This window comes from Hipposideros armiger, unplaced genomic scaffold (genome assembly GCF_001890085.2).
Source record: "Hipposideros armiger isolate ML-2016 unplaced genomic scaffold, ASM189008v1 scaffold_28, whole genome shotgun sequence".
Lineage (NCBI taxonomy): Eukaryota > Metazoa > Chordata > Mammalia > Chiroptera > Hipposideridae > Hipposideros > Hipposideros armiger.
The window spans coordinates 4,355,759-4,370,059 of record NW_017731378.1 but is presented as its reverse complement, the minus strand read 5'-3'; the positions used below and the strand labels follow the sequence as shown (position 1 = coordinate 4,370,059).

Genomic DNA, 14,301 nt, shown 5'->3' with positions numbered 1-14,301 from the left:
TTCCCAAGGGGAAAGGGTTTTTTGGTGAGAGGAGGGTAGAAGAGGAATGAAGTGGCAGTGAGGGTCTCCTTAACCACCTATTCATATCCCCAGATTGTGTTCCATGCTCTTACCCCCTTGACCTTAGAGGAATTCAAGACCAGTGAAAGAGAGCCTGTCCATGCAAGGTCATTTCTGCATGACTGAAGACTAGCTAGCTACATGATCCTATTCCTTGGCACCCCCTCCAGTCCCAACAACAGTCTTCCGGGACTTTCGCCGAGTCCAACCCACCCTCCCTGCTAGGGCCCCAGGTTTTCTGCTCCCCTACTCCAGGCAGCCAGAAACAAGCACAAGACCCAGCACTTCTGCAAATATGTTTAATGCACTTAGATTACACAGAGGAAGATGGGGAAAGAAGGAAACGACATCTAAGTGAGTCACCCAAAAATTCTTACAAAAGTTCCAGGCTGGCTGCAGCCCCCAGGAACCGAGTCGCTGTTGACATTAGAAACTAATATAAAATTTTACAAAAGTCTGCTCATTGCAGCATTCAGGTACTTATTAAAAAAAAAAAAAAAGGAGGGCTCTCTCTATAGGGCTCCTGACTTATAACAGAGACCCAGGTACCTCACTTGGCATGGAGGACCTGGAAGCCAGAGAGGAAAGACAACCAGATACAAAAATACAGTCAAGGGATTTCTTTACTGGTCTGCCCCATAGGGGCACTGACCTTCATGTTTTTTTCTCTGCTCTGAACTCAGTCTCAAAACCTAGTCCCAAGACAGTGTTTATTTTAAAAAACACTCTAGCCCTTTTAGAGTCGCTCCAAGGCTTCCCAGTCCCTGCCCTGGAGCCTGGCCTTTGGAAGAGAAAGAGGACAGGAAGAGGCACCAGCTCCCTGGCCAGACCTGAGAACTTGCATGAGCCTCTCTACCTCTCCGAATGGCAGATGGATCTGTGGTCCTCTTGCAGCCCACGCTGGACCTGAGGACCCACAGGAGTCCGCCTTTGGTAACAGGCAAACTGCATGGGGGAGCCCCTTCCTCGCAGAAGCTCCAGGACCAGGAACCTGGAAGGAGGGGGTCGGACCAGGCAAGCCTCAAGGAAGCCTGTGAAAGAGGCATACGAGGGAGGGAGGCTTCTTACCTCCCCATTCACTATGAGGTCAGGGCTCCCAAAAGGCTGCAGGGAGGGAAAGAAGGCGTACATTTAGTGAGCACCCACCACGTGCCAGGTGGTGTGCTGGGCACAGTACATGGTCAGCCTTGCTTGATTCCCAGTGAGGGTCCCGTCACCAGCCAGAAGCTCAATGGAGAGCACCTCCCAGAAAACCTCTAGGATGGCACCGCTGCCCAAGGGATAGGAGGTCTGGTCAGAGATGACAGGTGCCCTGCCACTGCCCCAGGGCCAGTGCACTGTAGGAAAAGGAGATGGAGGCCTGGCCCCTCCCAACCTTGCAGGCTCCTGACATAGTGAGGCAGAAAGGGGCCACCAGCTTCATGGGCTCATCGTCTCAGAGCTCACTTGCTTCTCTCCTGCCTCCCAAACTGATGATAAAGCTTAGGTCAGAAAATACCCCTTTTCCTGCCACCAAACCAGATACGTGGAGGCAGGGCCCCAGAAAGGAAGAATTGGTGGAGAGGGAGGTCAGCGTGGCAAGGGAAAGAGGCAAGCTGATGGTACCTCTCTGGCCATGAAATGTCAGATGATGAGAAATTTCAAAGGCAAGGATGCTGTGGTGGGCCAAGGCCAGGAACGACCTTTTGAAAAGTCCTCAGAGAAGGTTTTAGCTGCTGTCAACATCAGGTCCAGAGGGTTCCATCTTGGGAGTCCATCTCTCCCAATACTCCGGGCTGATCTGCCTTGATGCTCTGAGTTTGATGGAATTAACCAGGTAGCCCTAAGGGTGTGTGCAGGGAACAAGCCAGGCCCCTGAGGTCCCTTGGAAGTCCAACTCCTGTTCCCTGGAATGCCCACTCGCTGCCTTCACAGCACCTGGAGGCAGCTCTTTGTCTGCATCTCTCATCAAGAGAGGTCCTGCGCCCATGGGCTTCCTGTGGCACTCCTGGTGGTGCCTGTGTGTGTGGCAGTGTAGATAGGGGCAGAGCAGGTCCTGTGTGGGCCCTGACAGACAAAATTTTGCTTTGGACAGGCCTAAAAGGGTGATCTTGAAACAGCAGTCCCTCAAGTCAGGGGTAAGAGGGCATGAAAGGGGCTCGTTGATTCCAGGGCAGAAGAGCGATAACCCAAGAGGAGCCCCTAAAACCGTGGGCCAGAGATAGGTTGGCTTCTGGGAGGAAGACCATGAGAACTGCAGTACTGGGGCAAGGGACCAAGGACCATGAGAGGCCCAGATGTAGGGATGAGACAGGACAGGAATGGGGAATGAAAGCAAGATGAGAAACAAATGGATACAGGGAGGATGGAGGGTGGTAGAGTACAGTGTTTGCAAAATCAAAGTGAAAGACATGTTGAGAAGTTACTTTTTCTGATTTTAATATGCCAGAGTTCTGCAGCCTGGAGGCTGGGAGGTCCAGGGGATGAGGAAATGGAACAGGAGTGGTCAAAGGGCTGGAGACCCAGGCCCTGAGTGGCAGGTGGGGATGGTCTGTGAGGTGCTGGGCCTCACCCTCTCCTCGGCAGGCCTGGTTGGGTGGAAAAGGCCTGAAAGATGAGGTTGGGGCCACCTAGTCTCTGAGACCCTGATGGTCCTTGAACTCTGTGGGGCCCAGTCCACTTGGAAACCAGCACACCCCTTAAACTGGACTCAAGGCTGCATGGGGGAGTGTCTCAGCTCTCCCCCTGCCCCAGGCTCCACCAGGCCCAGCTGGGAAGAAAGGCCTCTCTGTGAAGCCAGCTCCTCCGGGCCCTGGGTTGGCAGGAGAACATTGGCCCCTTCTCTGGTGGCAGATTAGGGGGAGATGGCCCCAGGCCCCTGTCTGAGAGAATCAGAAAGTTCATCTGGGAATAAAGTTCTGTTTAAAAAACATTATATACACAGCTTCTGGACATCTTTGAAGAGCAATAAAATACCATCGGTTTCTACAAAATAAAATAAGGAGGAAGAAAACCAAACACGATCAAAGGAATTGTTCCGTGGCGAGAGGAGCTTGACTACCAAAACCAAAGGCTTCCGGGAGTTGAGCTGGGCAGTGCACCCACACGGCCACTCCACCTCCCTCCTGCTGGGCTGCACGGCAGTGGGTAGGTGAGAAGGAGGCCTGTCTCCACCTAGGGGCACATCAAAGGTCCAGAGTCACTTCTCAAACCAGAACTTGTGGCAACAGCAGGAGGGGAAGGTTTGCATTTGCCCGCTCAGTGCCCAGCGGGATCAGGGCCTGGTCACATGAGCTTGGCGCTGCAGGTGAGGTGGGGGCCTGCTGCCTGTGCACGGCATCCCACCAGGCTGCACAGTCATCCTCACACTTGCCCTTTTTTGGTGGGATTCTTACACAGCTGCTACATCAGAAGTCACCGGGGAGCAGCTGGGCTCTCCCTTGGCCCCTACAGGGCCCAGCCCAGGCTAGTGCAGTGGACTGTCGAACACCACGTCGGGTAGGATGGAGACTTTCAGCTTCTTTTCAGGCCAGTTGTACTCTTTGGGAAGTTTGAACTGTGGAGGGAGCAAGCAGAGAGCCAGAGCACACACGGTTAGCAGAACCCACTGCCTGCTTCCCAGACTGCCTACATTGTGGCAGGACCCTCACCCAGGCCTGCCCCCAGGTGCTGGGGGCAAGACAGGACACTGGCCACCTGGCTTCAATCTCAAATTCTAGACCCAGGTGGGTGGCTGGGGTCAAACTGCTAGAGTTCGGTGACCCCTTCTTCCCCCTTGCCTGGCCAGGGCAATAATTAACCAGGGTTGGAGGAGGCATGTTTTCTAACTCTTTCTCGACTGTGCTGACCTCCCTGCAGCTCACTTCCTTGGTTCTGCCTCTGGCCACAAGCATGTAAGGAATCTGCTCCCTGAGGCCCTGGGGCTGGAGGATGGGGGCAGGGGAGGGTGCGGATGCTATAGGGAAGTGGCTTGAGGTCTGGAATACTGCGGTCCTGTCTCTTTCAGAGACTGGTGCAGAAGGACCCTGGAACCTGCCCTCTGACGAGTCCGAGGGAAGGAGGCCCTGCTTGGCCTAGGTGGGAGCACAGGAGAAAACCCCCCATCCTGCTCCCCCTTGTTTATTCTCATTTGCTTCCCAGGATTACCAGTCTGAGAGTGGTCCAAGTGGTGGCCAAGGAGAGCCTATGGCCTTCTTACCCATCCCTGAGAATCACTGATTTGCTTACAGTTTTGTTTCTAGAGCTTCTGGTGGGGGTTAGGGGGAAGAGATTGACATATTTTATTCCCTCTGTATTCCGGGACCCTGCATGTGGCCTGGCACACAGCTGGTGCTCAATAGATGCTCACTGGCTTAGAAACAGGGTCTGTCTTTTCTGAGTCCCACTGTCCTGGGGCATGCAAGAAGTCCGGCCAGGCTAGACAGGAGGCCTGCCTAGCGCTGGGGCTGGAAGTGAAGAGGCCTGACACTTCCTGGCTGGCTCCCTCCCCCTCCCTCTGATGGGGGACTGTCCAAGCCAGCACTAAAGTGGAGAGTGGGGCAGGGTGGGGACAGCCTCTGGACAGGAAAGAAAAAAAAAAGTCATTTTTAGTGACCTACTTTCCTAAGCTTCCCCTGGCTCCTGTTCCTCCTGCCTGGACTGTCCCCCTCCTATCCCCTCAACACCCAAGCTCAAAGCAGCAGTCTGGCGCAGTGCCATCCCAGTGCTACATGGCCTCTCCGGAAGCGCTCTGGGCAGCTGGCTCTGGGCTGACTGAATGGGAGCTGGGCCTCAGGGACCGGTGACTTGCAGGGGTTGATTGGCTGGCACAGACTGGATGCTTAGTGACTTTTGAATGTATAAATGAGTTAATTTATCAAGCCGTATCCAGAGGATAGAGAAGACACTATCTTATTAGGGGTGACCTCAGGCTCTGAGGAGTTCCTGTCCACCTGGAGACCTGGACAGGACAGTCCCACCCTGTGCACTTTCTTCCACCCTTTGCATGTTGGAGGCCACCGTGTACTGGCTGATGCGGCCCTGGGAGCCCTGGCAGCTGGAAGCTCCAGCCTTGGCTGAAAACTCGCTCCTGCCTGACCTCTCTTTGGCTTGAAAGCCTGGCCCCTGGGAGGTGAAAGAGCTCTCCCCAAACACACTTCGCTGCAGAAAAGGCAAGGGCCTGTCTCTGCCACAGGCAGGAGAGGGCCTAAGAGAGCTCTCGGGAGGCTGGAGGCAAGGCCTTGCTAATGTCCCACTAACATATGGGGCATCAAGACCAGGAAGGCTCAGATCCCACTGGGGTGCTGCATAGTAGGAGGTCAGGGGAGGGGAAGGGACTTTCCAGGATGAGGTAAGTCCCGCAAATGAGGACGCTGGGAACAAGGAAGAAAAACAAAGAGAATTATGGGCTCCATTCCTGCACCCCCGAGTAGCCAAGGAAGGCACAAGCCCCCACCTGGTCTGCCAGCTCCTCAGGCTCTGGGCTGGGGTTAGAAGAGGCGGACCACAAGGGAAGAACTTATGGCTGGAGAAGGGAGGAGAACAGCTCCTGGGTGGCCTGAGGCAGGAACAGGAGTCCCTCGCTGCCCACCAGAACTCCCCAGTGGAATGTTCTCTGGCAGCAGGCAGGGGCTTTCTGTTCAGAACCTGCCAGGGAACAGCAGGGGCTGGGGAGAAACTCGTACTAGCCTGAAGGCCCTGGCTGCCTCTTCAGCGAGGTTCTCAGGAGCTGGCAATTCAGTTTGCTGGGTGTCCTTATGAGGGCTGGGGGTGGTGGGAAGACAGAGAGAAATAAGGCCGTTTAACATCTCCAGGGTCTCCTTTACAACCTAGAGAGGAGAGAGGAGAGAGGAGAGAGGAGAGAGGAGAGAGGAGAGGCGGGGGAGAGAGAGAGAGACAGACAGACAGAGGCAAGCGCTCCAGGAGACTAGAAACAGCTGTCAAGAGAGAATTGAACAGGCTTACTTCCTCCGGAGAAGTCAAATCTTCTAAGTCCTCCAACATTTTCTCTACAAACTCTTCGGTCAACAGAATCTAGGAAGAAAGCATAAGACAGGCTTTTGGTTTATTTTTTAAATATATGGTCTTTTTGCCAACTGCTAAACTATGGACCTTTCTGCTGGTCATGGAGGAAAAATGAGCCCACAGTGATCTGTTCTAGGGACAGAGGGAAGTGCTTGAAGCCTAGCGTAACTGTTGCCCGCCCCCACCACCTGCATGCAGCATCAGAGGGGGGGGGGGTGGAGAAGGAAGGGCGTGAGGAGGCAAGGTGGGGGCATCTGGAGGGATCGTAGTGCTGATCCCAGAAGACATATGGAAATGGGTGGGAAAATACCCTATTTTGGCAGTTTGCACCTCCTGCACGTCACAGTGCGGTAGAGGGGAAACAAAAGCCGAGAGGCAGAAAGGAGCAATTGCCAACATCTTTCTTGCCGATCCAGGTCACATGCCACCCCCTCCTTGGTAGGACAAAAAGAATGTTTGTTTTTGGAACAGCAGCCTTGTCTGGAATCTGGAAATGCCCCGGAAGGTACAACCAAGAATGTCTGAGCTGGGGAATCAGGAGACTGCACCAACCGCTTTCATTTTATAGATGGGAAAGGGCCTCTCAACTCCCATTTCTATGTGCAGTATCCACATTCTCTCAGGCTGGACAAGCTCCCAAACCCCTGTGCTGCAGGCCCCACTCAGCCACTGAGTTCTTCAAACTTCCTTCAAGAAACCTCTTCCCCAGGTTACCTCCCAGCTGTTCCACGTTGCTGCTCTAATCCGACACCTTGTCAATTTAGTGTTGATGTCTAGCACAGCCCGGCCGCACTATTAGGCTGGCACAACCACCCACCTCACCCCCTACAGTTTTTTGTGTTTTTTTTAAAGATTTTGTTGGGGAATCAGGGAAGGGGAACAGACAAGTTGCTGTCCTTTTGTTCTTCAGTCTAGTTATGGAGGACGTCACTTCACTGGCCCATGTTGGTATTATCATTGTGCTCTTCCCGGGTGAGGCAGTCACTCGCCAGCCACTGGACGGCCGCTCACCACGGCCCTTGGCAGCTCACGTCGACTGCCGGCCACTCACGCCGGCTCACCGGCCAGCCCCACTGCAGCCTACGCCTTCTCCAGCGACTCACGGCAGCCCAGTTCCAGGGTGAGCTGTTGTTCACCATCTTAACCGTAGAGGGCACAGCATTACTCACCCTCATGTGGGATCCGAACCAGGGCCCTGATGCTCAGAGTTAGCATCCCAAGCCAACTCCTAACCAACACACCACTTGGCCGGCCCACCCCCTACAGTTTTGACAGCCCATGGGAATGTCCGAGGGCACTAGGGCCTTCCTCAGCCCTATGGGCCCTTTTCCCAGCTGGCTCCTCTGCTCAGGTGGGCTCCGTAGAGCCAAGCCAAGCTCACCTCAGGCCTGCACCACACTGGGCCCAGGCTGAAGATGTCTTTTCTCTTGCCAAACTGACCCCTTCCTCTATCCCTCTCCTCCCTATGCTGGTCCATGGGGCCTCCTGGCCTCTGCACCAGACCCTTTCAGGCTATGGCTCTGCCTGCCTCTGCTTCGCCTCCTCCAACAGACTTTGAACACCCTGGGTGCGGCACAGAAAAAGACAGACAATGGGTGAAGACCAAGGTGAGGGGCTCCTCTGAGGGAAACCCCCCCATGAGAAGGATGGGATGAACCTGAGAAAATACCCATCAGATTTCCCCTGGGAGTTGTCCACTCTGATAAGAACACAAGTTTCAACATTTAGACTATAGTCAGCTTATGAGATGAAGTGAAATGGCAGAGAAGAGCAGCAGGATCACTATAGGGACCTCACAGGATGGAGGACTCCAAAGGAAGTTGATGCGGTGGAGGTGGGAGCAAGGAATAAAACTACCCCCACTGAGCAGGCCAGTTCCACACCAAGCACCTTGCTAACTGCTCGTTGTCTTATCTTCTCAGTCTCCTTACAGACGAGGAAACTGAGGCACAGGTAGGATATGTAATTTGCCCAACATCACATGTCTTGTGAGTGGCTGAGATAAGACCACATCTGTCATGTGTGGACTATAAAAGTTAGTGCTTGAAGTACTGCTTCCAATTCCTGAAGTCTTATCCCTTGATGTTCATGCATTTACGTATTCTTCCACTCATGCGCCTAGCAATCTAATCAATTCCATAGCATTTCCTGGGGGCCTCTGCAGGTGGAGCCCCAGGGACACAGGCATACGGGAGTCCATTCCCCACCTGAACACACCTGTTCCATTGGTTGAGAAGGAGTCAAAAAGACATCTCCTTCCCAGATGGCAAGCACACAGTCAGGAACAAGACAGCTCCGACCATTGGCCTGCATCTCCTCACCAAAGCTTCTGTTGGAGGAGCTCAAGCCTCAAGTGAGGACACACAGGGTTCAGACAGGCAAAGCTTTTCCAGGGAACTGCCCATCCAAGGTGCCCCTCCCACCTTTTCTTCCTTGAAGTTCTCCATGGTGGGGCTGGCTGACTCCTCTCGCAGACTAGTGACCCATTCCCAATCACACTCGTCCTCCCATAGCCTGAGCCCTTGCTCCTTCCCCTCTTATACCAGTCTCCCCCCCCCCGACCCCCCCAAGTCCAGAGTTTCTCTACTAGTTATCACCAGTCTGCTTAAGTAGTACAAAAGTCACATTCATATTTTTGGCATTTCCGGGGCTTGCTGCCATCTCTGCAAATGCTAACACAAACAAGCATACCTAAAACCCAGTTATATTACAATGGCTCCAGTCCGGGCTGATTTCTAACCCACAAATAATTTGGAGGGAGAGACTTTCTGCCAGAGAGATAAATAGGTCTGGGACTGTAACTAGTGCTGGGAGTAAGATGAGGTAGAAGAGGGCTTACAGGGACTGTGGCCACCCAGTGACTCCAAAAAACATTGCTGTTTTTCAACAATGGGAAAGGTAACGCCACCAACAGTGAGTTCAGTCCTAAGCCAGTTCCTCTGACAAAGGTCTGGAATTGGTGGTGGAGAGAGTTAGTAAAACAACTACCAAGGGCGTAGCGTACCATCTGTGTGTGGACTTATTTTGTACTCAGCTGGAGGAGGGGATGGTGGGACCAAAAAAGGGGACAAACCCTAGTCGCCAATTTTCACTTTTGGTGATTTGCTGGTTCCTGCTGGAAACTTCACATTATTTTAAGGGAACTAAACGGGGGGGGGGGGGGGGAGATATGGGATTATACATGGGATCTGCATATTAAGGATGACATTCCCTGCAAAGAAACACGACAGACTGTCATAGCTCCAGGCACCTAATTTAATTTCCTTTGGGAGTTAAACCTTAGACGCTTGGATTCAACAAACAGGCCCTGTTCTTTGTATATTTCAGACCTGGAGCTGAGAATGTTAACAGATCTTATCAACAGGACACTGGAGATAGACAGCTATGATGGAGTGGCTCCTGGGCGCTCTCACGAGTAACAGACCGGCCGTTGTGATACAACTGTGGGAAAAGCCTGTGCAATTCTGGGGCTTGGGGCTCTTGAAGCTTACTGGGTCCCCATGGAGCTGCCTGGCTCTGCCACAAATAATAACAGGAATGTTTATGACAATGACAATAGTAATGATAAAACTACCAAAAGCAGGAGCAGTACCCGCTCCGTGTGCCAGGCACTGGGCTTAGTGCTTGACCTGCATCATTTCACTGAATCCTTATGGTGGTCCTGCAAGGAAGGAAACTATCATCTCCATTTTGTAGATCAGCAGGTATCAAGAGGCGACAAGTCTCCTGGACTTCAGAAGAACAATGATCTAACCTCATGGTGGTAGAGGAACTCTTTTTCTGTCTGGGGAAGGCACCCCAATTCTAGAAGCCTTGTATACTCAGGGGTGACTCCTCTCTCTGATCTGACGGGGAAGATGAAGATGACTTTGTATTAGACCAATGGCCTGGAAAACCAGCAATTCCAACCCCAACCAGCCACATATTTTTTGGCCACTTGCTGAGCTGAACAGGGCTGGAACCCTGAGGGTCACAGACATACAGCTGCTCAAAAACCAGGTTGGCCAATTGGAAAGGAAGGCAAACCATGCCCAAAGATGGGTAGGGACAGCAGGGCCACTATCCAGGCAGCTTGGTGAACGCATATGTAAAGCAACAGTTACTCTAGCCTAGAAAAAAGCAGTAGAAATAGTAATGAAAATGATAATAGCACTCATTGAAATCTGCATTCACCAAAAGCTGGTTATAAAATGCTCATATTTGTGCACAAACAGCCCTTGGAGGGAGGAGGCTCTAGTGAGAAGGGAAAGCCCCCCAACCAAACTCCCCTGGGAAACTTTTGAAAACAGGGAGATGCTAGGCCCCATCTAGACTTTCTGAATCAGAATATCAGGGCAAGGTCAAGGCATCTGCATTTTAAAAGGCACCCCAGGAGATCATGGTGGGGGCAGTGCTGGGAAATACTCAGGCAGGAGGTTTGGGCACAGACTTAACCAATAGGGGTGAGTTGGTGGCTATAGCTCCAACCACCGCTATTTAATTGGCTGAGCTGTGAGGGGAGTAGTGGCTCCCGGCCCCCCACCCCCACCCCACCTTGGCCAGGGAGGGGGCTTGGAATCTGGTCCAACAGCTTGTGCCAAGGTGCTCACACCAGGCGCCTTAGGACAGCCTGGCTGGTTGGTGATGAGGGAGGATTGTCAACAACCGCCCAATTCCCCAGGCCCCAGCAAGTTCCAGAAGGAACTCAAAAAGTGATCTTTCGTCAGTGCCTGTCCTGGGCAGGCCCAGCTATGCTACAGGCAGAAGCCCAGATGCTGCAGATCTGTGGTCAGTGATATTTTTAAGTCTGCGAACAGCGCTGACAATGCCCACTCCTTCCCCCTGGTATGACAATCCTCACTTTGTCCAGGGCCTTGTTTGCTCTTCGTGTTGACACGTTGTTCTTGCTTCCCAACAAGTTTGGCTTTCTTTTTCCCTCCCTTTCCTTCTCTGAGGGAAGGAAATGTGTTGTTTACAGGGTAGGGCTTGCCAAGGAGCTGCTCTGGCACCCACAATGACGGTGGAGGAGGCAGCGATGAGGAAGCAGTCCAGTCTGTGTCCCCCTCACCCCAATAGACCAGACATAAGCCAGCGAACGGCCTGGAGACCCTCCAGGCCGGGGAGCAGAGGTGTGTGTGGCAGGTAGGGCTACAGTGGCAGCAAAGCGAGGCCTCACTCATTTCCTGCTCTCAGTGGGTGGTGAGAAGTTGGCTTTGGTGGCCAGGAGCAGGCTCAGACTCCTCCTGCTCTGTCTATTGGCTGGTGAGGGCACAGTGGGCCTGCATAGTCCTCTCCTGAAAGGGAGGGTGCTGTACTGCCCCAGGCACAGTGCTGGGATTTAAGCCCTCATGGGTGCACCCCTGGACAATGAGGTCCCCTGGACAATGAGGTCCCCGTGACAGTTCAAACAAAGGCATCCAGGGAGAACAGGCTGTGGCCAGATTCCCCCATGGAAGGAGAAACAGAGGCACTAAAGAGGAGCTGCCCAGGGCCCGGGCCAGGGACTGCCACGTGTCTTCCACACAATAGGCAAGTGGGTGGATGAGGACAGGAGAGGGCAGGGGCTTGTCCAGAGGACAGTGGTGAGTCAGGTGCTGGACTAAGAGAAGAGCTCAGCAGGGAGTCCCCAAACCTGGCCTGGAGCGGCAGAGCCAACTTGGAACAGCTGCTGGGCATCTTCTCCCAAGCCTGGGACCTCCCATCAGGGGTGGTAGGGAATGGGGGTGCCATCTGAGTGAGCTGTCAGATACCACCCAGATGAGAAAGCATTGCAGGGCTAAAAAAAAATTCTCATATTTGGTGATGTGACCCTTATGTGACCTCTGGAGACGACGTCTCTCCCTTCAGATCAATCCTGGCTGGGGATGGACGAACAACTCAGCTCTGGGCCAGGCTCCCGCTCAGAGGACTAACAGCCCAGTGATGACAGACTCAAGGGGGAGAGAGGCTTGTTGCTGGGGAAAGGTGTGCAGGAGGGGATGCTGGCAGGCCTCCACCAGGGTCTGAAGACCTTTCTGCAAAGCTCCAGAGTCGGCTGATAGGCTTTACCATCTCAATGAGGGTGAAAACAGCAGGCAGTAGGGCAAATGGAGTCACGGTGTTGATCTCTGGAAACTGAGGAGCCTGTGGCATTGGAGCAGGATTCCTGCCTCTCCAGCTCCTCCAAGAAGCAGGGAGCATCCACTGCACTCAGCCTGGGCTTGCAGATGGCCCTGCTTTTCTGTATCCTAGAGCCTTGACTTTCTTGGGGCTGGAGAAATGGGGGAGGGAAGCATGGAGCGCAGGTGCAGGCCCAGGATTAGGTGGGTGTGGAGGTCTGTCTGGGGTTGGGGCTACTCTACAAGCTCCAGAAAGGGCCCAGATTCCCTCACCTTCTGCCTTTTTCTCCCAGTCTCTTTGTCACTCTTCCCCCATGTGGGATGTCTTTGCCATGCCTTTTCCCCATGAGATAACAGGCCTGGGCTGGCAGCCAGAACAAGGTGCCAAGGCTGGGAATGAGGGCTTCCAAGGCTGCCGAAGGCTGATGCAAGAAAATCATCCCAGCCCCTCCCAATTCAGCTGGGACCAACAGGGAGGTTCAAGTAGCAGCCAAGAAAACAGAAGTCTGGGTCTCTCACAGTCCTGGGTCTGCTGCATTTGCTCCTTCCTGCTTCTCTGCCCCCAACAGGCCTGGGCACACAGGGGCCAAGGAGACATCCCCAATCCTGGAAGCATGAGCAAGAGATTCCTGCAGGGAGTGAGGGCAGGTCTCTGTGTTAGGGTCTCCCTTCAGAGGGGCCTGGTGCCCTTCTTGGCCCAGTGGAGTGGCCCTCACTGGTGATGAGCCTAACCCCTGCAGATTCCCAGGGAGACAGCCAGCCCCAGAGGAAGACCTAGGGGCCCACAAGTAATTACAGGCCCAGGTTCCTACAAGCTAAAGAGCTGCCTGTGACCACAGTGCAAGACCCTAAAGGGAAGGCAGGCTGGTAGTCAGATGCAGAAAATGCTGACTGCTTTGGGGGTGGGGAGGAGGGCTGTTGTGTGTGTTGGCTCCACAGCTGAGGACCCGCTGGGGGCAGGGCAGAGGGTTTCCCAGGACTTCTTGGAAAGGGCCTGAGAAACCCCTTGGTGAGTGAGGGTGCGTGCTTGGGGAGTGGGGCCCCAGCCAGCCTTCCTGGGAGCTCCCCTGTGAGTTGGCCCCTGTGGTGGACCACACTAATGAGCCCATAACACAGGCCTTTGATTAAGCAGCTCCCAGCACAGCAACTTTATTGAAACATGCCGAGGCCAGCGGCTGGTTCCCACCGCTCCTGGTTCCCACCGCTCCCGGTTCCCCAGGCAACAGTGCATGGGAGGGGACCATGTGCATGGGAGTCAGTGGTGCGAGTGCTCAAGCTCACTGGGGGGCTGCCAGGGAGTCGAGGAGGGGTGGAACTGGAGTAGAATGCCAGCAGCTGGGGGTAAGGGGCTTGGGAATTGGGGTTGGGTCCAGAATTTTGGGGGGACTGGGGGGCAACATGACATCTGCTAAATCTTCTGTGGCCATGGTCCCCAGGCTGAGAATTGGAGCTATGTACCACCCCCCTCTTCAGGGCAGGAAGATGTTTTAAGAGGTGGGACTCCAAAAACAGGTTCAAAGTTCAGGATGTAAAACGTAACTGGGAGGAATTTCTTGAGTTTTGGGGGACTCCAGTCTACTTTCCCAAGAAAGTGTACTCGACCTTTAATACATACAAATGTTATCTGAGGACAGCTCTGCTAAGACCTGTCAGCAATCTGTCATCTACGGGGAATGATGACCCGTGAACTCTCAGGGGCTGGGGTCTCCCGCGTGGTCCCCACCTTCCCTCTCCTCACCAGCCCTGCCCAGGCAAGAGGCCTGTTCCCTTCCAGCTGTCCACAGAGGCAGCCTGGCAGCCTGGGGCACTGCTGGGGGTGGGTGAGGGTGGGGGGTGGGGAGGCCCTTTCCACTTATGCTGGGCTAATTTCAAATGTTACACTTCAGATCTTTTGCTACAGTAACTACCAACACCTCATGGACAGAAATCTAATGTTACCAAGAGGGACTTTTAAAATGTATTTATAACTTTATGGTTCAAAGTAATTTTGTTATGAAACAATGTAATAACAACAGTGGAAAAAGGCAAGATAATTTATGGAACACAATATCCCTAAAGCACCAGCTTCCATTTCTACCTCAGCTGAGTCGGGGGAGTGTGGTTGGTGTCCTTTGTTTGCTGTTTGTTTTAATTAAGGGTTAGTATTTGGTGTGGTGGTGGTGGTGGTGGTGGTGGGCGGGTG

General features: G+C 53.6%; 1 protein-coding gene across 9 annotated transcripts in view; it reads right to left on the bottom strand.

Annotated features, from left to right (window-relative positions):
• Window positions 1-345: 345 nt before the first annotated feature.
• Window positions 346-14,301, bottom strand: part of SUFU (SUFU negative regulator of hedgehog signaling) — a 100,695-nt gene continuing 86,739 nt past the window's right edge. For 2 of the 9 annotated variants that reach the window (XM_019636443.1, XM_019636444.1), the window contains exons 11-13: window positions 5,983-6,051; window positions 5,703-5,846; window positions 3,120-3,595 (exon numbers count right to left, since the gene is read on the bottom strand). In XM_019636443.1, coding sequence (XP_019491988.1) covers window positions 3,506-3,595; window positions 5,703-5,846; window positions 5,983-6,051 — 303 coding nt within the window. In that variant the 3' untranslated portion in view covers window positions 3,120-3,505. Of the gene's footprint in view, window positions 3,596-5,473; window positions 5,847-5,982; window positions 6,052-14,301 lie in introns of those variants that run through there. The other 7 variants (XM_019636445.1, XR_002123254.1, XM_019636446.1 and 4 more) reach the window with 7 other exon arrangements.